The 25,486-nt window shown below is 35.9% G+C and overlaps 5 protein-coding genes and 1 non-coding gene across 8 annotated transcripts in view; 4 read left to right on the forward strand and 2 right to left on the reverse strand.

Moving 5' to 3' along the window:
- Window positions 1-2,172: 2,172 nt before the first annotated feature.
- LOC104799520 (vacuolar protein sorting-associated protein 24 homolog 1) lies at window positions 2,173-4,551 on the reverse strand. The gene is made up of 6 exons (XM_010522084.2): window positions 4,301-4,551; window positions 3,836-3,912; window positions 3,242-3,344; window positions 3,020-3,141; window positions 2,481-2,675; window positions 2,173-2,344 (listed from the first exon to the last, which is right to left on the reverse strand). The coding sequence occupies exons 1-6, from the start codon at window positions 4,410-4,412 to the stop codon at window positions 2,264-2,266; spliced, it is 690 nt and encodes a 229-aa protein (XP_010520386.1). The 5' UTR covers window positions 4,413-4,551; the 3' UTR covers window positions 2,173-2,263.
- A 7,585-nt stretch (window positions 4,552-12,136) lies between these two features.
- On the forward strand, window positions 12,137-14,652 carry LOC104799521. The gene is made up of 3 exons (XM_010522085.1): window positions 12,137-12,328; window positions 12,987-13,332; window positions 13,740-14,652. Exons 1-3 carry the CDS (start codon window positions 12,275-12,277, stop codon window positions 14,102-14,104), a joined length of 765 nt encoding a protein of 254 aa, XP_010520387.1. The 5' UTR covers window positions 12,137-12,274; the 3' UTR covers window positions 14,105-14,652.
- Window positions 14,653-16,332: 1,680 nt separating this feature from the next.
- Window positions 16,333-19,813, reverse strand: LOC104799522 (cation/H(+) antiporter 4). 2 transcript variants are annotated; one of them, XM_010522087.2, is made up of 3 exons: window positions 19,111-19,813; window positions 17,798-18,856; window positions 16,333-17,724 (listed from the first exon to the last, which is right to left on the reverse strand). In XM_010522087.2, exons 1-3 carry the CDS (start codon window positions 19,372-19,374, stop codon window positions 16,594-16,596), a joined length of 2,454 nt encoding a protein of 817 aa, XP_010520389.1. In that variant the 5' UTR covers window positions 19,375-19,813; the 3' UTR covers window positions 16,333-16,593. The 2 variants fall into 2 exon arrangements, with proteins under 2 accessions (XP_010520389.1, XP_010520390.1); XM_010522088.1 differs by lacking the exon at window positions 19,111-19,813 and adding an exon at window positions 18,974-19,095.
- Window positions 19,814-19,879: 66 nt separating this feature from the next.
- On the forward strand, window positions 19,880-19,952 carry TRNAV-UAC. The gene has a single exon. It is a non-coding gene; the product is annotated as a tRNA-Val (tRNA).
- Window positions 19,953-22,422: 2,470 nt separating this feature from the next.
- On the forward strand, window positions 22,423-23,687 carry LOC104799523 (protein SENSITIVE TO PROTON RHIZOTOXICITY 1). The gene has a single exon (XM_010522089.1). The coding sequence runs from the start codon at window positions 22,493-22,495 to the stop codon at window positions 23,630-23,632; it is 1,140 nt and encodes a 379-aa protein (XP_010520391.1). The 5' UTR covers window positions 22,423-22,492; the 3' UTR covers window positions 23,633-23,687.
- A 1,542-nt stretch (window positions 23,688-25,229) lies between these two features.
- Window positions 25,230-25,486, forward strand: part of LOC104799524 (histone H2B.10) — an 816-nt gene continuing 559 nt past the window's right edge. The window contains exon 1 of one of the 2 annotated variants that reach the window (XM_010522090.2): window positions 25,230-25,481. In XM_010522090.2, the coding sequence (XP_010520392.1) occupies window positions 25,311-25,481 (171 nt within the window). In that variant the 5' untranslated portion in view covers window positions 25,230-25,310. The other variant, XM_010522091.2, reaches the window with a different exon arrangement.

A 25,486-nucleotide genomic window follows, 5' to 3' on the forward strand; every position in this document is an offset into this window, starting at 1 on the left:
AAAACCCTAATTCGGAACGCGGAAGCCGCCGAGTTAACCCGAGCCAACTCGGACGTTGACTCAACCCCGAAGACGACTCAGTCGCGACTCGAACGAGTCACGGCCAAGACTCTCCGGAAACCACCGGTTTTCACCGGTTTCTCCCCCCCAGAACCCTAGATCTAACCAAATTGAGCGAACTCACCTCCTTGGACTCTGTACTCGACTGAGTAACTCAGTCCGAGACAGATCCGGAAAACCTACCTTTCTTCGCCGCCGATCTGAGCTTCTCCCACCGGTGCAGACCGCCGATCTCACACGGGATGGTTCTTTCGACTTAGTTTCAGACGCCTGAAACACCTCGCACACCGATCAGAAAGTTCAGATCCAGAAAAAAAAACGTAGCAGATCTTACCTCGGCTTCGAATCGCCGATGAAACCACCAGAACTCGCCTCAACCAGGCTCTTGATACCACTTGTAGAGTATTTGCCCGACCTCGATCCCTCACCGATCTCTCCGATTCTCTCAAGAACAGAAAGAAAAACGAGACAGCGGAATAACGAGTTCAGTATCGAGCTCTAACACTCGATACCTACGTCTCGGGAAGAGGAACAGCGTTTGCTAGGGTTACACAAAGAGAGCTGCCGGAGATCGACCGGAAAATCGACCCCGAACACCGGAGAACACAAGTTCGCCGACCTAGAGAGAGAAACCACCAAAAAACCGAAAAACGCAGAAGTCTGAGACTCAAACAAACATTAGGGTTTCATTTACCCTAAAGAACCAAATGACCGAATTGCCCCTCCGCGTTTTGGAACCCTCTGACCGAACCCGAAGCTTTGAAACCTTCTTCTTCGCTCAGAGTATTTGCTGAAGACTCAACACATACACAATTACCAGTGATCAGAAACAAAACATTCCAACTTTCTCCAGATCTTACGTACTGTTGGTGATGGACATTGGATTCTTGGATTGATTTAGTCAATATATATATATATATAATAAGTAAATTAAATTTGAACTTCGTGATATCGCATTTATTGTAATACATATAAAGTGAACATGGAAACAGAAGTAATACAGAGGTCGGACCAATGGGCATTAGGTGTGTCTCTGATTGCAAGTGACAAAAAAAAAACGCCCGTTTTTGTGAAATTCCAGGAACCAATGCATTATATAATCGAGTTGACATACCAATGGTAGGTGTTCCATTTATTACATTTAGCAAAACTTGCTTAAAACTCAATAGTAATTCAATGTGTTTCACGTTTGACGGACACATGCACGATTTATTTGCTTAAATAGTTGTGCATATATATGTATATATATATATGTATATATGATCAACTCAAAATGTGAATTTTGGACCGACGGATGGAACTCAATACCTAATGACAACATTATGCTCCATATAGTGTATTTAGGGGGGGAGGTGTAGTATAAAAATGGTCACTTAGTACAATCATTGGGTTTTAGGAATTTATTATTTTATACATATGAAAATTAAGATATGCATAAATTAAGATCCTGATAATAATGTTAAAATTTGTAAGGAAATAGGATATATTCGGAGTCAAAAGATGATTGGATGATAAATACCACACAAGACAAAAGCGTCTGATCTAACTCTGGTTTTTCCTCAACGGTTGGCAAGCTAATTAAATTTTTCCAGGCTGTTAAAACAAAGTTTGCAGATCATATGTTTAAATATCAAATTAAAACTATAGTGTACATATATACACACTATTATCAATATTATTAATTTTTTTACAAATAATGTGGACCCAACGTGTGTGTAGTTTAATTTGGCTGTTTGGTATCATTCGTATTTTCCTAAAGAAATTATCACAACTGCGAGGATTGTTAATTAATATTAAAACGTGCATATTAATGGCAATGACTTATGTTACAAATCATTCCAAAACATTGTCTTTGTCAGGTTTTATGGACTGGCTATTCGAGATTTTGAGATTGTCTGATTTTAAATATATGATTTATTCGAGTTTTAGAGTTTATTTAATTTTATTTCGAATTCATTGCTAATGGGTATTTAAATAAATATTCGAATATTCGTGCTATTGTAAATATTCGGATATCTATCGGTAAAATGGCGATTTCTTTTAGAATAATTTTATTAATTACAACTAAACATTTCTATTTACTTGAGTTATAATTTCATCGCACATTCAAGATTATCTTGATCTTTTCTTCTTCTTTTTTTTTAAAAAGAGTTTTTGGAGATTGATCAAGAATACAGTCTTGATTCATACAAAAAAAAAAGGGTTAGGATCTAACTTTGGCGAGACGAGCTCGGATTTCCTCGAGTTCTTCTTCATCATCAACCCCTTCTGCAATGGCCTCTTCCTGCAAAAAAAAAACCCCATCATAATGTTTTTTTTTTCATCAGTGTTGTGTTCATATGGAAAACAATCAAACATTAAGCCAATGCCATCACTGTCATTATGAATTCCACGGGAATGCAAATGCGGAAGTCGTTTACCTCGCGGGAAGGACCCGCCTTCTGAGCCGGAGTCTTTACCCTTTCCTTCCTGACTGCGTCGGGTAACTCTGCAGCCGTCTCTCCCGCTATAGCCGTCAATACCTTATCGACCTCTTCCTCTATCTCCTCCTCGATATCCTCGGAGTCTAGGGCAGTGTCAACCGCATCGTTCACAAACTCTTCGATAACTCCAGCCTACATATCTCATCCATGCATAACATAACATCATCAGTCGCTGGAATATATCAAATTTCAATGTAAGATGAGATATATAGCGCCTAGGAACTAATGATCCAATACTATGATATGATAGTTTAAGAAAGCAAAATTTGTCTCTCCCTCCCTCGGACCATCTCTGCATTTTTCGTATGATCGTATGTTCGGTGAGATTGGAAATTCAACACGAGAGAGTACACGTTTTCACCATTATGAGCAAAACCCATACGAGAGAAACATGAGTACTTGCACTTATGCATCATCTATTCACTCTACACAGAAAAGGGATCCTAGACTATGTTTGAAAGCTATACAAAGCGTACCTTAGTCATCTCTTTGCTAAATTCCTGCATCGTGGCAGCCATTTCCGGAGCTTTCATGAGATTATTGACAAGCTTCATAACATCGGCACTCTTAGACAGGTGCCCGACCGTACGAGCAATTGCTGCAGAGCAACCGGAATGACACGAATGCGTAAACAAATATGTGATGTGGCATGACAATGGGAAAGGAAACCCTCAGAATAGATCACTGAAGCATTATACCAACACTCTCCCCGAGGTGCATTGCTATTGAATTCAGCTGAGCCTTGTTTTCATAAAGTCGGTTAACTGTTCTTCTCGAACCCACAATTTCTTTGGCAAGTGCCTGTAACATCAGTCATCAAACATAAGGGTATCAGAAAATAATGAAACTAAAGACTTGGAACTTTTAATTTTCTTTAACCAAACATCAGATTTTACTGAGCCCAGACCCTGATGCGATTTAATACCCTGTCATCCCTTGATATTTGTTTTGATAAGCTGAACAATAGCAAGGACATTGCTCAAACAATTCTCCTCTTCAAAAAGTTCAGGTTTCAGGTGAAAGACAATATACTTTTTAGATTCCCATCAATGGCATTGGCAAAAAGGGTTTATCTCAATAATCTCGGTTATCATCCACGAGCAAACTTCGGACAAGTAATTCTTATGGACCCAAAAACTAAAATTCCTGATAAGAATCAACCTTCAAACGCCTTAATCGTTAGACTATTATCGCCCTAACAGAATCTCCAAGATACTTAAGCAAGGAATCGAGGATTCCTAAAAAAGATAGTATTTTCTGGGCACTAACGGGAGAACCACGATTATGTTTACCTTAGCAGAGACCATGTCATTCCGCTTGGCAGCATCCTTGATAGCTTTCTGTACATTCCTCTCTTCTCTCTGTATATCTGAAATGGAAACTATCAATTTTAAAACCCTAATCCACAATCCACACCAAAAGAACCATAAGATGAAAGCAAACCATCAGAAGAACAGAGACGCTGTTCAATCACCTGTTTCTAAGAAAACCCATCAATCATGATCATCATGTGATCAACTCGACTGAGAAAAAAGGACTACATACTTTTGGAGATTAACGATCGAAAATGTTCAAAACCCTAGAATCGAGGACAACCAGCTATCCGAATCATCATCTACTCGACCCCGGATTCACCCAAATTCCAAACTTTTTCCTAAACCTAAACTTCAAAAACCCTAAATAAGGGACACCCACCAGCGATTCCATCCGATAAAAGCAATTAGCAACACTTGAAGAACATAGAATATCGAAATAACCACGGATTTGGCGTTCGATGTTACGGCACTCCTGGCGTAGTCTCCGCTGCCAATCTCGAAGCTGCTGTTTCGGATCAGGCTTCGGCTTTATGATTTTCATCACTCTCTCCATCGTTGCCTTAGCTTTCTCTCCTTTTCCTTATCCACGGATTAGGGTTCTTCTTCTGAACCCAGAAGATATTTCGTCGTGATATAAGATCAAATTATAACAAACAACGCCCAGAGGAAAAATAAATCACGAGGAAAGGAATCAAAGTCTACGCAGAAAAAGTTATCGTCCACGATTCGCAGCATCCAACTTTTTTTGTTTTAATTTTTTGGCCCCTAAACTTATTAAAATTGTATAATTTCACATAAACTTATTAATTGATTAGATCCGTAGATTGAATATAAAAAAAAATTTAGATATTCGGGCGATGTTGTATCGAAATCGTTTTTGGTGATGAAATTTATCCGGATTAGATTCTAGTTGCAATTTTGGGCGACAGATATCCGAAAATTATAAAAATAGAAATCAAATTATCTATATTTACCAAATTGTTATTGTTTCTAAACTTAAATTTAAATTTATGTCGGTTTCCATGAAGTTCAGAATTACCATTGATAACGTATTTAGATGCATCTTTCTTAGGGGCTTCATTGCAATCTTGAAATAAAGGGAATTTTTTTAGAATTATCTAAATTTACAAAATGTACAAATAAAGTTGGGTCATTTACAACAAGCCCATGATAATTGATTGTTGGGCTTTCAGTTTTTCTTGTTAGCAAAGTCTCCTAAATTATGCATGTATTTATTTATTTATTTATTATTATTATTATTACAAAATAAGCATAATATCCATCTCCAATAATAGTGCTGTGAAAATTAATTTTCTCATAGCTTCACCATAAGATGATTAGTTAGATAATTAGTCTGCCTAAATTATACGATTGTATTTATTATAAATTATATTTTAGTATAAGAAACATTTAAGGTTAAAAATGGTATTGCAACTCTACATTTATTTTAATTATTTTAAAATTTTCTTAATACCATATTATATATATATATAAACACAACATGAATCGAAATCTTCCAATGTAACTATTGGTTTTATATATATATATATATATATATATATATAAGATTACTAAATTGTTTGAGCCATGTGAGGAGGGCTTGTTAGTCAAAGACATTCTTTAATAAGTACAAATAAATTGTCCTAAATATCGAAACAAAATCCCGAAAATCCCATTGAAAATTCCACAATCGGCCAAAATGTATTGCTTTTTAATTCACCATATTTTCAAGTTATTATTTTAAATTCAAATGAAATATTAATAAACGAATTTGAAGTTAATTATAAACCGATTAGGTAGAACAGTGATTTTATTTTATAGAAACGTAGATTTTGGATACATCGCAAATATGTATATATATATATATACACACACACGCACACCCAAAGTTCATTAGCTTGGATTGTTGTTTTTAGCTTCATGTACAATTAATCGCCTAATTAATTAATTAATATGTAATTAGCAAAAGATAAAATTGTTAATCCATTGAAAGTGATTTGCATTACTTAGTCGGAAGATCACATATCCGAATAATCTAATAAACATCCCTTTCATCCAACTTTTCACTACGTGTTTGCGACGTTCCGTTAAATTCAATGAAAAGCTTATTATAATTGCGAACCATCTAACAGGCATTTCCATATTTGATTAGAGATTACGAATTCATTTAAAATTTTAAAAATGTTAAGAAAGAGGAAACGATCGTTTACACGTGTTTTATATTTTCTATAAAAATATGGATATTTTCGTAATGTTTACATCTTCCAATTGCCGTAGTTTTTTTTTAATTTTTTTTTTTGGTAAAAAACAAAGTCAGAAAGGGACAAATGCGAATTCACATTTACTGCTCTGTTTTCTTTTTGTAATGTAGCGTTATAATTTTTTTTATTTATAGTGATTAAAAAATACCGTATACTTTTTTTCATGTATTGAATTTTCAACGATGGTGTATTATTCGCATATTCATTTATTTATTTAATTCTCACGGCTGCTCAACGAGGGTAATGTTAATTAAGACGAGCATTTATTTATTATTTATTCCTTCTTTTTTGGGATTAAATTACGTATGATTATAAAAATATGGACTTTACTTTTTGGAAGATTTTTTTCTATTATTTTATTTTGTTATTGAAACTTTCGTAAATAACGACCGCATGGGGGTTCCAGAGATCCAGAACATGATATGATATGGTTGGGTTTGGAATTGACCTCCCACCAAAAGTCCTTAATTATAATAAGGAGGCTGACGGACCATTTTTCGTTATTAAAATTTAAATGATATTTTCCCATTTTTAAATAAATTTTTGTGATATGGACCCACACGGTTTCTTGTTAAATGTAAAATAATAAAAGGTTGGAATCCATAAAAGTGTTTTTATTTGGACCCACTGGAGACCAATAAAATCTAGGAGCACTACAAAAAAGCACGAAAAAGTTCCATTCAGTTAAATTTCGCATCCGTAAATTATTTTGACAGTAACACGCAGCATAATATATATTAATATATATGTGTATATTATTAATTCAACTATTTTACGTGGACCGACCGTTTGAATTAAGACCGGGAGGGCTAACCGGCTTATGACATAACCGAACCTAATGTTTGGTTTTATGGCTTCTAGTGTCTAATTTTCTTCCATAAGTCCTTCCCTCAAAGTGTTAGTCAAAAGAATCACATGATAGGCATTCCATATATGTGTGTTTCTATATCTATACATAGAACGATTACAAAATTATCAAAATCATTAATAATACGATAAAAAATACATAAAATTAATATTTTTTTTTAATCTTTGCTATTGACGTGGCATGATAGTATCAAGGGCACTTTAAAGAATCAATTCCTCTTTAACTGCCAAAAACCGAAAATTCGGTTAGTTTCTTTCTTTCTTCTGTCTTTATGGTAAGATTCATCCGAGCCATATTTGATAATCGCTCTCTTTATTTCATCATTATAAATTAAAAATTGGCCGACAAAATATGCCGTTGGTTGGTTACCTTAATGACTCCATAAGGTTCTTGATTGTATTAAACTCACCTAAATTTGTTCCTTTAACACTGCACACACACACACACATATATATTTATATACATACATATACATATATATATATATATATGATGTGTGTGTGTATTGATAATGTAATCAAAGCATGTCTCGACGCATTATATAGGGTTGGCGTTTGAACACACTTCCAAACCCCCATCAATATATGTTGTGTGTATTGCCAACAAGATCATAGTTACGAGGCAGTAATTATACTAGGTATTGGATAATGTGGGCCATCGTTTATCTGTATATATATGTGTGTGTATATATGCAAATCGTATATATTTGAATTATGCGATCCCTCCCCAATCTGAGGTTCGAACTCGGGGTAGGACAAACACTTTGCGCCCCCATTTCACCGGTTGAACTATCCAGATTGGGTAAAGAATTTTAGATTTACTATATTTCATATCGAAACATTTGAATGTTTTTTGTTTTAGTTAATGTTAAGAGATTGAATCAAGATAAAATACAGTTGATTTCGGTTATAAGTAAAACTAAGAGAAACTATTTGGATAAAACGAAATTGAACAAAAGCCTATGAAAGAATTATGAACAAAACAACACTAAAACGGTGCAAAATTTTGTTGTTCCACGTGCTGTTGTTGATTATTTATCCGTTATATAATTTTGTTATTATATAAATATTATAAGAATATGCATAAATAAATGAAAAATAACTTCATTATAAATCATATATAGTAATATCATAAATCTTAGGCATATACTCGAACTTTAAACTTAAACAAAACCCAACTAATCTTAAGTAAATACATTGATGTAATTATTGGCGAGAGTATTTAATATTTGGGTTATTTCATAAAAAAGATTTAAGAATTAAATATACCAAAAAAATGGTTAACATGCTCTTAGGTGATAATGCTGGTACAAGAGACCATGAAATGATATAATTTTGTCCCCCTCCTTTTGTTACATGGTATTCCTTTTTAAATATATGTTTTTATTTTCTTCCTTTGATCCTTAAATATCCATACATCTCTCTCTCTCTCTATATATATATATATATATATATTATTCTAGAAGGAGAGAGAGAGGGGAGTCTCTCCTTTACCCAATTTTTATTTATATAAATAATAATTATCATAATTAATATAAATTACCATGTGATACCCATTATGATTATAATCATTATTATGTCATCACATGCCCCGTGGACCAAAAATAGAGATATCTACTTTCTCTACTTGCTTCCACTTGCGGCAAAAGTTATTTGCTTCTTATTCTTATTCTTCTTCCCTTTTTTTTTTACTTTCATACATGCATTGCATTAATTAATCTTTTTGTTTTACAAACATTAAATTTTTTTACTGAAGAATAACATCTATACTAATATTTTCCGGTGATTTTTCATCTATTGTTTTTTTTTTATAAAATTTATAAACGATCTTTACCCGAAAAAAAGAGTTAATGGAAATATATTGTAAAATCGGTTTATTTAGTTACTATTTTAGACAACACAAATTTTTGTGTTATTTATTTTGTTATTTTAATTTATTGTTTACAATGGATTGACAAATAAAAAATTACTAATAACTATATAGAGTGTCACTCAGTAAAAATATTATAATTATTCTACAATATATATATATATATATATATATATATATCCTTCATGTATTTTAATTTCTTATATGTTTTTCTTGTTTTAGTTTTACAAAGTAAATTAATTTTTAAAAAAGAAATGCAAAGAGAAAGAGGGCAAGATGTGACTAATAGTGTGTATGGAGAGACTTGCTTCCATCAACTTTTTTTTTTTTAGGGAAAAAAACATTATTGGTGGGAAATGTTCGGTTACCAGCTTCTTTTGCTGACAATGGAATCCACGCAGCATTGACTCGATAAATTTAATAATTAAATAAAACTTATTTTTCAGTTCAATTTATAAATTTCCGAGGTGAAATTGCTACAAGATGTTGGGAATATACATGCTACTGAGTATTAAAAAAAAAGATCCATTAGATTTAGACAAATTCTCGCATGTCGTTTAGTATATAATTGTATTTTGTTTTATGCAAAATGTTATGAATTTGTCAAAAAATGCATGCTGTGGATAATTTGTGTTTCCTGCATTTAAACAAATACAAAAAAAAAACACGCCTTTATTGGGATATGCATGCATACCTTGTAAAAAGAACAATTTGGATCTTCTTTGAAATAATGGAAGACAAAAAAACTTACTAAACTTATAAATTAGGGATAGATTAGATTATCATATTTCGGTTGTTATTTATTTGAATTCATAAAAATTGTATATAATTTATTGTCGTTGAAGTTAGCAAATTCTTTGAACTATAATATTGAAAAGCAAGAGTTATTTTTTTTATAATCCGGAAGTTCACCGGATTTTTGATCCGACTATATCACCCAAAGAATCGGAGAAGTGTGACAACCCAGAATACCGTAGGAGGGTGGGAAGTGATCGTCGGTGCGAAAGGCATGGATAAGGGGCGACTCCTGACGAGCTTCTGGATTGGGGGTACAGGAATGAATCGAACGCACCAGAATGAGAGGGATCCAATTCTGTGTAGGTATGTGACTACCCAGTCAAAGATAACTTAAAAGAATTGATTGAGCTACTCATAACAACAACATGCATCTATCTTTTTGGTTGCCCATTTCGAGATAACTCCAAAGTTAAGCGTGTTAGCCTTGGAGTAGTCTTATGATGAGTGACCTCATGGGAAGTACTTTTCGGGATGTATGCGAGTGATGACAAAACACGCTAAAAGATCTCGTGTTGGTGTGTGGGGACAACTCTACCATTCCGTAGCGGCATCGAGTCGTTACAAGAAATCTATGTGAATATCTCTCCCCAAATGAGGACTTGAACTCGGATTGGAAAGAAGTTTTACTCTCTTCCTTATCGGTTGAGTCACTCTCTTGAATAATTATATTTCTTTTTTTTAACAGATTTACGTACTAATTTCATATACAAGTTTCATACATTTCGAATACCATAGATATTGAGGGAAAGAAAAGAATAATACCAACAAAATTTCGCATTATTTTTTTCCTGTTTTTTTCATGTATTATAAATTAATCTAATAGTATAAGAAGATATTAGTTTCAATAAATACGTAAAAATATAACTTATTCGAGGTTTTGAAGGCGACAAAAATAATAATAAAAAAAAAAAGCAATGTGAAACAGAGTGGAGAGTAGTAAATACTAAATAAAGTTTTCCATTAAATGCTTTTATCGTCTTGTCAATAAAACAAAATAGAATAATAATAAAAATCAGTGGCCTATAGCAAGATTATAACTGGTTTTTTTTTTCCAAGATATATGAATAAAAATATCGTTAGATACATCATGAAATCTTGTATTCGTGACAGAAAATCAAGAATCACGAGAGAACGTTATTATTATTATACTACCAAAGATAACGAATTCTATAGTTTATTTTATATAAATAAATAAAAATAATTAAACACATTCGACATTGAACTTGGGAATGGATATCTATATATACATGTATATATATATATATATATATATATTCCATATATATATAGTTTAAAAGCATTGGCTGTCCCGCTCTTCTCGGTGAGATAAGGAACTTAGTGTGTTCGTTTTTCATGGAAAAAGACAAGAAATGAAATTGCATCCAAAGAAGAAAGAAAAACGAGAGAGAGAGAGAGAGAGAGAGAGAGAGAGAGAGAGAGACCAAGTAAACTCACGATGTCGGTCTTACACCAAACCCTAGCAATATAGCGATGTAGAGCAGACAGATAGAGCGAGTTGAGAAACGAAACAAAAGCGCAAAAAAAAAAAAACTACAAAAATAAAGTCCAAAACAATTATATTGGCCCCTAATGGTACGTTAATTACGGTCATTTTTTAAAATTTATTATCGAAAATTTTAGGATATTCGAATTTATATGAAAATATTACGGATATAAAGATTTAAAATCTAAAATCTAATTTTATTTTTGTGGTTTTAGTCTATTTATAAATATTCGAATTCAAATTTCGTAAAAATAAAAATAATTTTATAGTTTTAATTGATATTAATAATATTTATAATTTTTTAAAGAATATTAAAAATATTTTAAATTAAAAAAAGCTTTAAAAATCCTAATTTTTAATCATCATTCGAATATCTTGTTTTGAATAATTTTAGAGTTACACCTAATAACACAACTCTGTTTTTAATTCATTATTTTCTCAAAAAAAATGTAAAGATTATTGCTTATAAAAAAACTTTTTCTAACGGAAAATGAAACATAAATAGCCCAACAGTCTTGACAAATAATTGTTTATAGCCTTTGGGGGAACCACACGGGTTTTCATTCGATCATATTTCTATAGAAATATTAGAAATTAGCCGAAATTTAGCCACCGGGTGAAAATTTTGTATATCAACAAGGACAACAACACCGTTTTGATCCCAAATTTATTTGGAGTCGGTCGCATGAATTATTCGTTTCCATTCGTTTCGGTTCTGAGTTAACTCTCTCTGAAATTTACAACAATTTCAAACCATTCGTAACGATTCGTTACAAATTGAAAATTTTTATATAAAAAAAAAAACCAAATTTTTTTTTGTCGAATTATCTTTTGTTTATAACCGAAAGACAATTTATTGAAAAGAGATTCTGAATATAAACGCATAGGAGCAAATGAGTAGTACGAGAATGCAAAATTACGGAATTTCTATTTACTTGGCTTTTGGAGACAGACAAACCGGACATTAAATAGGACTAACATGAAAGCTCCATGCTTTAGCATCGACGCTACAATCCCCTCCCAAAAACCTCCATTCCCATAACTCACATCTCTCTCTCTCTCTCTCTCTCTCTAATTAGATAATCCAAAGGATTAGGGTTAATAATCTGGGATTTATGGATAATCAAAGCAATGCTCTTCTTAGCTGGGCTTACTACTCTCATGGAAAGGTAAAACATCGTTGTTTTCCTCGAATCCCTTGCAGGGTTTAGGTTTTTTTGGGTCATCTCTGCTCTTTGATTTTTTTCCCCCTACATTGCTCAATTGACGCGTAATGGGTGTCAAGAATCAGAAATTTCTTGAGGGGGATGAATTTCGACTTCAGTCTTTCCCTGTTTGTGTGTTACCCTTGCATTTTGCTCCGTGGCAAACCCTTGTTCGTGTCCAATTGCTGATTCTCTCGGCTTGATTTTGCGTCATGGCTAGTCTCAATCTGCAATTGGGTGCCTAATCCTTGATGGGTTTTGGATTACTTTGGCGATTTAGCTGAAAAGATAATATCTTTACTGCATCTGCTCCGAAATTGAGCTTAATTACTGATTTTAAGCTTAATTCTCCACAATGAGCGACAAATGCTTCACATCTTTTCTAGCTTTTATGATTATTTAGCTGAAAAAGATCAGATCTTTGAGGCATTTTGTGTTTGTGTGGTCTGCTTTTTCCTTTCCTGTGTTTCTAGTTTTCTTACAAAACCCTAATGTTGTTACCTTGTTGGTTTGGCTGCAATCAAATGGTTGCCTCTGCTCTTTCTTATTTCATCGTCTCTTGAGTCAGAATCGAAGACTGGGTGTCTGATTCTCTCTGGGTTTTGTTTATTTTCATTTTCAGACGACGGAGGAACTAAGACAGACTCTTCTGTACACTACACTGGAGCTAGAACAAACAAAAATGGTGGCTCATGAGGAATTGAGGAAGAGAGATGAACAATTGACTCACCTCAAAGATATTCTAACCAAAACCATAAAGGAAAGAGACGAAGCACTCGAGAAATGCCAACGCCTCATCTATGACAACCTCCTACTCCAGCAGCAGCAGCAGCAGCAACAGCAGAAGCATATCCCTCCGCCATTGTCGGGAGCTTCAAGCATTGAAGACGAGCAACTTCAGCCACCGCCGCAGCCACAGCCGCAACAGCTCGGGTCTGACAAGAGTTTCTCATCATCGGATTGCGAAGATAGCATCGTTTCACCAACTGTGATTGATCCGGTGACCAACCCATCTTCTGCCGGAACCGAGATCATACCCTCGTTACTGCCAGAGAAGCCATTGCCCGAAAAGGGCAAGCTTTTGCAAGCTGTTCTCAAAGCAGGTCCTCTGCTTCAGACACTCCTCTTAGCCGGTCCTTTGCCTCAGTGGCGCCACCCGCCACCGCCTCTCGAAACCTTCGAGATCCCTCCGGTGACCGTTCCACCGGCTACTTCGCAGTTTCAAGGTCCAATTGTCAACAACGGCTGTGGCAAATTCAACAGGAAAAGGGTATTCTCTGACGGGTCGTATTCTCCCGCAGAGACGAAGTGTCAGTCCAGCCCCAGCCGCAACAGCTCGGGTCTGACAAGAGTTTCTCATCATCGGATTGCGAAGATAGCATCGTTTCACCAACTGTGATTGATCCGGTGACCAACCCATCTTCTGCCGGAACCGAGATCATACCCTCGTTACTGCCAGAGAAGCCATTGCCCGAAAAGGGCAAGCTTTTGCAAGCTGTTCTCAAAGCAGGTCCTCTGCTTCAGACACTCCTCTTAGCCGGTCCTTTGCCTCAGTGGCGCCACCCGCCACCGCCTCTCGAAACCTTCGAGATCCCTCCGGTGACCGTTCCACCGGCTACTTCGCAGTTTCAAGGTCCAATTGTCAACAACGGCTGTGGCAAATTCAACAGGAAAAGGGTATTCTCTGACGGGTCGTATTCTCCCGCAGAGACGAAGTGTCAGAAAGTTCTTCTTCATTGACCAGGAATTCGACAACAATGGCTGCTGAAAAACCCTAGCAACTGATCTTTATCCTTACTCATGTAGTGCTAATAGTCTCTAATATACACCATATATAATACCAATCACCTTTCAGTAATGGTCTCAATTAGGGTTTTCCAGCGAGAGTGGTGATCATTTTAGTCAAGTCTGTACATAGGGTCTCAACTGTGGTGAAGAAAGATTCTCAGGCCAGAGAATTAGGGTTTTAGATTTAGAGCGATGGGGAAGAAAGAGGAACTGAACCTCCCCTGGTTTAACTCAAACTGAAAAACATGAGTTACTACTAAGTGAGAGTTTGCTGCCTTTTTTTTTTTTTTGTTAAATCTCTCTAAATCCAATTTCACATTCATGATTTGGATGCATGATGTGAAGTGGCAATGGTTTTTTTCTTGTTTTTTTTTTGTGTGTGTGTGTTGTTCTTCATTTTTCTCCAAACATCATTTGGGTTTATGAGTTTACATGTAATGTGATGTATTGTGTTATGTTATATAGTCCGTTGTAATGTATAGTTTTGTTGGGAGTTTGCACAATCTTGACTTGGGACTTGAATATATATATATATATATATATATATTATGAAATATTAAATATTTTTGTTTTTTTTTTTCACGTATCAATAATTTTTTTTTTAGTTGTTTTGGGTGAGAAGTTGTTGGGTGAGGCCAACAACCAAGGTCCAAAAGCTCTGCTTTGTCGGGTCGGGTGGGTCCTCAAAATCTGGATCCGGATCTCTGTCACGTAATTATTATAGTAAATTTTATATTATAATTATATATATATGTTAAACATTAGCACAGTAATGATTGTCCCACTCTTATTTCTGTCTCATCACACTTCCTTTCACTAAATCTCCTTTCTTTTGAATAAATTAGAATATTCAGATTTACGATGAAAACTATACTTTTTAATTAATGAATATTATTTCGTTAACTTACAATAAAAAATGATTTATTAGTCTATTAGCCCAAAAAAAGTGAGGAGAAAAAAAGAACCCACATAACTCTGCATGCCAACCATGATAGGTGTAATCAACGATGGATCTATAAAATAAATATTTCAGGAAAATAATTAATATGATATTAAACAAATAAAATGTATTAGTTTGATTGTATTAGAGATATATTTTATAAAATTAATATTAAATTTATTATCCTTATCTAAATTAGTCTAAAAGTTAGTTTAACCTTAATGCTACGAATGTACATGAATCCAATTTTACTGATTTAAATATGTCGATAACTATAGAGATGGATAGATTATTTTGACATGTGCTATCATTATAGTGTGTTCATCTATATTAAAAATAAAAGTTATAAAAATACGTTATAAAATACAGGATAACCGTTTGAATGTATTTGTAGGCACGGGATATATATTAATTGAACTTTTATATATATATAGTTCATAATACCCAACAGTTGGTGGCCCAGTGGTTGAGAGGTGGCAAATTCATCCTCAAGATCTTGGGTTCGATTCCACTGGTGGAGAGGGATGTAATTTCTAGATTAAAATAGTCCATATACAAAAGCTGGTCCCGGATCCAAGTGGATGTAGTCGGGGCGAAGGCCCGAAGAACTATCCTGGTTATCAAAAAAAAAAAAATATATATATATATATATATTTCATAATGCTTGATAGAAAAGATATAGTAATTGTACTATTAATTGAACTTATAATTGAAGCAAAGTATTAAAGCAAACCCTACCTTCTGTCTATTAAAATTATTTCAAAATTGTTACTAAAATTGCTTTTCCAGTCAATAAATTTCCCGATCGTACAACAAAACTCTTTAGAAGAAAAAGTAATAAAGTAGTTTCGTGACAACAAATATAATTAATTATAATTTTTATATACCAAATTATTTAGAATCCAAGTGAAATTGACCCCACCCCACGTACCCACATTATATACAACCAATAGTTTTGCTTGGCATATATATTTGTTGTAGTTTATATGACTGGTGGAGATTTACATAATTTTGGATTGGACCGACGATAGTTTATGGAGTCCTACCGTGATCAATTCATATGCTAAATTTAACATATCATAATATATATATATATATATATATATATATATATACACACTAAGCGATATTATCTTGATTGAACCCTAAAATAAATGCCAGAATCAATGTTGATTGAACCCCAAACCACTGTATCGATATTACTTGTAGCTCAAGAAAGCTTTTTTTTTGTAAAAAAAAAAATCGGTCACCTGCTCTCATATTCTTATATGCACCGAACTGTGTATTCCTCCACCAGGATACAAATTTATCGGATTTTGCATTTCTAATTGTATACACGATCCTAACATGTGGGATCTTATCTAAAAATTCGTAACAAAAACTAACTCAAATCTTCCATTATTACAGATCAATCTTGTTACCCACAAGCTGGGAACAACCCCTCTGTGTTGGGTTTCCGTGTCCTGGCCTGCGGTTATGTCCGTAAACGAGTTTTTAAACCCTAAATCATCTGTTGTTGCTGCTGTATCACTAACACAGAAGCTTGGCATTCGAAATCTCTTAATGTCAGCAAATCTCCGATCACTCCAAGCTCGCTGAACTCGCTCCACTGCTCTAACCCATCCGTCATGCTCATCTCTCTTTCCTTCCCTCTCCCGACGATGAACAAATCGTAATCATTCGCCATCGATTTCAGCAATTCCGACGTCTCTGTCGCATCTCGGACGACTTCTTCTGTATACAGAATCTCGGAGTTCGTTTTCGTGTTCTTCTTCACCTCTTTGAGTAGCTCGGAATCGATCATGCTCTCCCAATCCATCTGTTCTCTGATCTTTTGCTCTGGAGAGATCAGTCGGACAATGGAGAGGTTAATCCTCGAGTCTCGGGCCATCCGTCTCGCTAAGATCAGGGCTTCTCTATCGTCTTTTCCGCCAAGAAAAACCATACAGACTTGGTAGGAGGAGGAGTGGGTCGAGACAGTGTCTCGGATCGTTTTTCGACCATAGCTGCTTCGGTAGACGAATACCCCGACAGAGCAGGGAGCGAGCTCGAGAACGCTCTTGTTCAGCTCCCGAATCATACTACTGTCCGAAATAATCGTCGAGCCATCGACCGACCACGTCTGGTGGAACGGAAGGACGATCAACGACGTGCGGTTGTTAAGCGCCAGCAAGCAGATATCGTCGTGCATCGTCCCGGCAACGGATAATGCCGTGTAAATATTTACCGAGACGAATCCGTAGTGATCGTTCCGGAACTGTTCGAAGGAGACGACGACGTTGTCTGAATAAGAAATGTCCTCGGCTTTTCCTGACTGCATCTGGTGAGATATGAATACCGGATTCGCTTGTCCGACCAGTTCCATCAAGTGAAGAGCGTAAGCCGAGATAGGGCTTTCCCGAGACGGGCACGAAGCTTCGAGGAGGTTGATCATTGGACGGATATCGTCAGTTCTGTAGATGCACGTCAGAATCTTGAGCTCGGAACTCGGCTTCAAATGCAGCATATTCCTCTTCTCGTACCCTGCATACACTCTCGATGGATCGTATATCCGTCTCAAGATTGGAGGTATGATTGCAGAGTTCAACATGATGTAAAGGCTCACGACGGTGAAAACTTCGGGTCGGATAGACTGCAAAAGAAATGCTCGGTGAGACAAAAACCCGAATCGAAAACCGCGTTTGGAATTATTCTTACTGACTTACCCCTTTGTTGAACGCCAAGGCGTAGGCCCCGAGCTCGAAAATGCCCTTGAACGACATGATAAGCGATAGAGCGAAACAGTCGGCAGGTGGAATGCGGAAAAACAGGGCAGGAAGAGCAGTGAGCACGAATTTGACGACGAGAGCCAGAAAAACGATGGAAATTATGTTGGTGAAATCATTCCAACTCTGTATCGCCCCGATATTAATCTCTGTTGCAGAAGTAGCCACGAAGAACGGGAGAAGAGTGCCGAAAAAAGCGGGCTCGAACTTCTCGATGAGCGCAGAGCCTAAAGGAGGGCCGTGCGGAACAGCTAACCCTAAGATGAAGGGTCCAATGGCGACAAACTGTTTCGCCCAATTCGCAACAATGGCCGATCCAAACACGATAACGATGATGAAACTAATGTACAATGTCTTTACCCGGCGTCCTGAAGGCGTCTTCCTGATGATGGAGAACATCAAGGGTCGGAAGATATAGATCACGAAAAAGAGGAAAGCGCCCAGCGTGATCGCACGGTTCACAGGACGAGCAATATAGAAAACGTCTCCAATGAACGTGCTTCCGATCCGAACTTTGTCGTCATTGAGTTCCTTCAAGAAAATCAGACTTGCGGCAAGAATCCCGCTGATGAAATCGCAGATCACGGCAGAAGACATGGCGAGGCGACCAAGCTCGGAATTCTGGAGCCTGAGCTCGAAAAGGAGGTTTCCAGCCACTGGGAAAGACGAAAGGCATTGGATAGAGTAGATCACGACGGCTTCAAGAGTATTTGTGTCGGGTTTCCCTTCTTTAGATCCGAATTCCCACAGGTTTCCGAAATATACCATCGAGCAGACCAATACCGAGAGTAACACGGATGAAACCCCGATCGTTATGGCCCTCTTTCCCCGGCTGTGAATCAGGCCGATGTCCATTTTTACGCCCATCAAGAACCAGAACATGATGTACGAAACCGCGGCCATTAAACCGACAGCCGTCTCCTTGTAGTCCTTGCTCGAGAAGAAAACCCTAATCGCCGTATTTTCCTTCACGAATGTCTTACTCAGGAGAATCCCAGCCTGCAACATAGAAAAAAAGAGCTTGAATTTCACATTCTCCTAACCGAAAAATGCAAACTTTGGATAGTTTGATCCGATAATTTTCCCAAGAAAACATGATACAACCAAAGTACTGACTTGGGCAAACAAAGGGATGTGTTCAAGGAGATCATATGCGCTTATGCAAGCGGAAGAACAAAGAAAGAAATCCATTCGTTATCCCTTTCTTGTTCTTGATTGTTTTCTGCAGGCGGAAAAGGGGCTTTTTTACTCACAAGCATATGGGAAGTGAATCTCGTCATGCCAAGACGCCTGAGGAAGAAATGGAAGAACTGCCAGACGATGGAGACAGCGAGGAATATAATCGCCAAGTGTGGGAACGTGTAATCCCAGAATTCGATGTTAGCTTCAGAATCTTTCAGCTTCGGCGACGGCCATAACCCCCCGGAGCTAGGGTTGATCGGAATAACACCACATATCATGTTCTGTTCTGTCCATGTGTCTCTCAGGTAAAGGATCCTCTCGTTCTCAGCCTCCATTGACGGCTTCAGCGACCCAGAAACGAGTTAGGACAAGATAGAAAGAGCGGATTGATACCTGTCGGAAGCGTGGAAGGGAGCTCTCGAAGGATCTGCAAGAATTGTTTATACAGAAGGATAATATTTGTAACTGTTAGATAGCAGAATCTAACGACTACTGGAACGAAATCTATTGGGTTTCCCATGATAATGCCTAAAAAAGGAAAACATCTGTTGCGCAAACGGTCCAGAGAATGGTTCTGCAGCGATTCTGGTTCCTGTTTCAGGCTGCAACCTCTTCCTGCTAATTTACGTATCGCCCACTTCAACGGACTCGAAAAAACAGCAAATGGCCAAAGAGGAGGAGGACGGGTTGGGATGGAATACGAGAACCGAATCCCGGCGGAATCACGCGGCGTCATGATTTGATCAGACTTCCTTCGCCGATTCTGGAGAAATCTCAGATCACGACGACTAATCATTCCATTAAGTGAAATATATGTATAAATTTACATTTTTCTTATCTGTTGCCGTGGTGTAGTGGTTATCACGTTAGTCTTACACACTAAAGGTCCCCAGTTCGATCCTGGGCGGCAACAAACTTTTATAATCATTTTTATTTTTCAGCTAATTTTACTAACCCTTTCTATTTTTTAAAAATTCAATATCTGATTTTTTTATAAAAAATTCAATATCTGTTTTTTTTAAAACATAGATTGATATATTTATCTGCGTTATTATATATATATATATATATATATATATATATTAGCGTGCATACGTGTTTTCAAACAAGAATGCATGCATTCTCTTTCGATCAACCGTCAAATGGCCTTTAAACTGATAAAATTATCACAGAGAGAACGACTAATATATTTAAAATTTGTATAAAAAAATCATATTATGAATTCATTTGTATCTAAGATGATTAATTAGCAATGAGTACTTAGTATAATTTTATTTTTTATTCATTCTTTTTCTTTCTCATAGTTGATATATATGTACAGCATGCTTGTTGAATTATTCAATGTGGAATGCACATGTGAAACTCTATATATATATAAAAAAAAAGTTCGCTAAACCATTTCGTTCCACTTTATTATATAATTTATGATCCGAAAGTCTAGTTTGATTTAAATATTTTTAGTTTGATTTGATCGTAACAACCGAAAACTAATAAAACCCAATACAACAAATATTAACAACAAATTGATATAAAAGCGTAACCAAACTGACATTCAATTTGTATTTTATGAACCGGAGTTTTTCTAATAATTCCAATGATAGAAACCCAAAGGAGAGAAATTTGAGACTCAACAACTTTCTGTATAATAAAATCTAGATTTAAATAATTCAAAATAAGAACTGTTGTGTGTCCATTATATATTTGGTGGTGTAACATTATTTTCACAATTATATATATATATTCCCAAATATAAGTGTTTGAAAACTTTGGAGACGTGAATGCAATAACTAAAACAACAGCGTGAGGGCATGATTATTGCAAAAATAACTATAAAATGTTCCATGCATAAGGCAAAGATAAAAGCAATATTTATTTTTTGTTTGAAAAAATTCGACTCATGTCATGTCCATATGACCAAATTCAGACATTTGCTATATAAAATTCCTCAAGATTCACACCTGCAAGTACACGTTTACACACTTATTATATTCATGCATGTGTGCATCCATCTGTACATACACAAAGATTATGACTAAAATTAATTAGAGATTATGGTCTTGTTTGGATGGAGTTTTTTTTTTCTTTCAGTTTTTGTTATTTAACAATTCAAAAATTATCCAATCGAAATTTTGTTTATTTATTTTTTCTAAAAACGGGGTAGACACTTCCTTCAGAAAACCACGTAAAAGCCAACAACCGTTTTTTTGGTATATTTTATCATAAAAAATATGATTTGTTCATAGATTTTTTTATTTTCTAGTAAATATTAATTAAATAAATATTCAAAAAACAAAAATACCCATGATTTTAAAGAAAAAGTTCACTTTGTGCATATGTAATTATTATTTCGGTCCATAATTATCGACACCATTAACTACAACCGAATAACATTTAATGATATCCGAATTAAATTCGAACTTAAAATCATTAATATAATTTCTATTAAATTAAATTAAATTAATTAAAATCAAATGTAAAAGTAATTAAAAAAGAAAAGAAAAAGAGATCGACTGTGGTTTCAAAATGAATATGTGATGAGATCCAAATAAAATATAATTTGAAGAGAACCCAATAAAAAAAAATATAATAATTGAATTTTTTAAAATATAAAAAAATAGAACTAAAAAAATCAGTTTCGGATAGAGATCACGATGAAGGGATGAAGGAACAGTTCTAAATATTTAATTAACCCGAACTAAACTTGTATTAGTTTAAGTCCAAAATTCCAACAGTTGAAGTTTGGGCTTCTTTGTATGTATTCTTCAAAGGGGTGTGTGTATATATATATGTATGTATGTATGTATGTATATGACAGGGTATATATTCTCAGGTGTTATGTGAGGTAGGTTTTAGGTGGGGACGAAGCTTTACTCTCTCAAGTTGACTTCCTCCATAAACTGGGTTATATATATATATATATATATATATATATATATATATATATATATATATATATACATATATATATTATTTTAATCTGTTTGTCGATTAAATGGATTAATATCAATAGTATTACTACTGTCTTTATTCGAAATTTCAGTTTTTAGTTTTTTGTATATCGACCGGACCGGAAACCATGCGTTTCGAAGGGAAAACATTATTCATGCAACGTTATACCACGATAAGCTATATAGTCTCGTATCGATTTATTCGTCTCTATACAGGTTATTATGTAGGTCGGTCCATGAATCTTGAAATATTCAACGACGTAAAAAAACGAAACGAATAAATAAAATGGTAAGATATATTGTGGTTATACTACTATATATATATATATACTATATGGTGAGATGGTGGGATGTCATTTTCAACTCTAGCTTCCTATATTATGAAAGCTTGACATTGCCAAAGCAAAGGCCCCTACGGGAAAGTCAAATAGCGATTATTTACAAAACCCTAATTTTTTCCTCCTCCTCCTCCACCTTCTTCTTTGTGATTGAACTGATCATCGAGATGATGAATTCACGAGCGTCGACGTCTTGTTTCTCGGATGCGACAACGACGACATCTTCAGACGACGAAGTTTCGATCTCTCTTCTCTACAACCTTTCCATCATTCAGGACAAGGTGAATCAGATCCAATCCCTCGCGAGCTTCATGATCTCCCATAACCATCATGATCATGATCATCATCATCATCGCAATCATCGTGAGGTGGGGTCAAGGTCTTTGGCCATGGCAGACGTCATGACTTTGGTTCAAGGGATTATCTCCGCAGCTTCCTCCATGATGTTCACTTGCCAACAGTTCGACGTCGTACCTAACAACAAGAACAACGGAAGTGATGATCACGCGGACGAGGCGACGGTGGTAATGGAACTTTCCGGACAAGATCAGATCGACCCAGATCATGATTTCATGCGAGGAAGCAGCCTTCTTGCCGTCCAAGAAGAAGGCCGAATCTCATTCTCCGACCAGATTCTTCGGAATCTTGAATGGTACGGCACCGATACCAACAACCCTAGCACGGGCAAGAACAATGTCCTTTCCAAGAACACGAACAAGAGAAAATCAGACGAAGATCAGAACAAGAACAAGAACTACGAAGTGGTGGAACTAAACGCAGATGATCTGCTCGCAAAGTACACGCATCACTGCACGATTTGCGGGAAAGGGTTCAAGAGAGACGCGAACTTGAGAATGCACATGAGAGCACACGGGGACGAGTACAAGACACGAGAGGCATTGATAAACCCGATGAACAGATCAATAAACGATCAAGAAAACGGCGATAAAGATTTGAAAACGACGGATATTCCGCACAGGAAGCTTTACTACTCGTGCCCACAAGAAGGGTGTCGATGGAATCAAAGGCACAAGAGGTTTCAGCCATTGAAATCGGTGATATGCGTGAAGAATCATTACAAGAGGAGCCACTGTCCGAAGATGTATATGTGCAGGAGATGCAACGTGAAAAAGTTCTCTGTTCTGTCGGATCTGAGGACTCACGAGAAGCATTGCGGAGAGGTGAAGTGGGTTTGCTCGTGCGGTACGAGGTTCTCGAGGAAGGACAAGCTTATGAGCCACGTGGCGTTGTTCCTCGGCCATGTTCCGGTGGATTCGGAACTGAAGCAAGAACACGGACAAATGTGACGGGGAATGGTTTATTTGTGGCATATGTATGTGTGTGTTTTTCGAGTGTAAAGGTTTTGTCTTTACATCGTGGGCTTTTGTAATTTAAACGTAGATTTTGTTTTAGTTAAAGTTCGTCGATTTCATTTCTTGATAGCACGTAATACGTACGAGAAGTCTGCCAATTAAAGCTTGCCCCTTCCATTTAAGGTGTTAGTATTTTAACGATACTCTAAACGTATAATTAAAACGTGAATCTTTAATTATTTTGCATACAGATAAAACCATATACGCGAATGCATATAAGGGCATCTTTGTAATTATTATTAGGGTTTAAGGTAGGCGAAAACCCTAACAATGATAATTATAATGTTGCCCTTTTTATGTTCGAGTGTAATATGGTTTTTGTATCGACTATAAAGGTGCGTAGCTAAAGCTTCTTTGTTTTGGTTAAAGTTTGCCCCTTTTAATTATTTGACAGCGTGTACACGAGCAAAGGACAGTTTTTATTAGGGGTGGGCACGGGTCGGATACCCGCATTTTTAGAGATACCCGTTTTCGTTTTCGTATTCACGGGTTTCAGAGAAATGCTATCTCTGTCTCTATCTCATAATATTCGGGTACCCGTCCAACGGATACCTATAACTAAAAGACGAGTACCCGCGAGTACCCGTATCCGTATAAAAAATATTAAACAATATAAAATTAAACCAAATAATCAATAAAAATATACATATTTTATTCCAAAAATATATTTTTAAGTTTAAAAATTCTTAAAATATAATAACATGCATAGAATCCTAGAAATATTTTAAAATATACACAATAATTTGAAGTTGAATCTATCAAAACTTGAAAAATCCAATATATAATTCTAAAGGAAAATAAAAATAACCTAAGTATTTTAGAAATTATATTAAAAATATAAGGTTAATTTTATAATTTATGCGGGTACCCGCGGGTACCCGTTATTTCAATATATAAAACCCGAACCTGTATCCGTATGACGGATATTTTAGTATTTAATACTCGTTTTCGTCTTCGTTAGATGCCGAGTACCTGTTTTTCGGGTACCCACGAAATTGGGTATCCGCTTACCTGCAGATAACGGGTTTAAATGCCCAGCCCTAGTTTTTATATTTGTTATAATCATTTTGCAGAAATTGTTATGGACCAACCTTAGTTTTTGTATTTATTGGAAATAACAATTAGATCTATAACTTAATTGGATCATATAATGTTTTTTGATTAGCGTGTAGGTCAACACAATTATTTAATTAATTTATTTGGTTGACCGGTTATTACTGCGTTTGTACACGTCATCAATCCGGACACTTGTATTGTAGCCAATGGCTCTAAGTTGGCGGACAACGTAAAGGCAGGCGGAATTTATATTCGAATTTCACAAAAATATTTTGAAATCGCAGATATTCCGCGCCTTTGTTAAACATCCAAAATACTGGCGCTCTGTCTAAACAAATCTGATCCCTTCGTTAACAACACTTTCAATCCAACGGTTGTACTACATCCACGTCATTCATCCTCGTCTCAGTAGACGCACCAATCAAAATTTCATTTATCTTTCTTGAATCCTTTATATAAAACGGAGGAGGAGAACGCTATTTACATCGTCACCGTACAAGTTCGTATTCAATCTCTTTTCGCCCTTCCTCTCTGATATTTGAGTTCTCTGACTGTAATGGCGAAGGCGGATAAGAAACCGGCCGAGAAGAAGCCGGCGGAGGACAAGAAAGCGGAGAAAGCTCCGGCGGGAGAAACTGCAGCGGCGGCGGAGAAGAAGCCAAAGGCCGGGAAGAAGCTGCCGAAGGAAGCTGCGTCCGGAGACAAGAAGAAGAAGCGGAACAAGAAGAGCGT

Source organism: Tarenaya hassleriana, unplaced genomic scaffold (assembly GCF_000463585.1).
Source record: "Tarenaya hassleriana unplaced genomic scaffold, ASM46358v1 Cleome6, whole genome shotgun sequence".
Taxonomy (NCBI): Eukaryota; Viridiplantae; Streptophyta; class Magnoliopsida; order Brassicales; family Cleomaceae; genus Tarenaya; species Tarenaya hassleriana.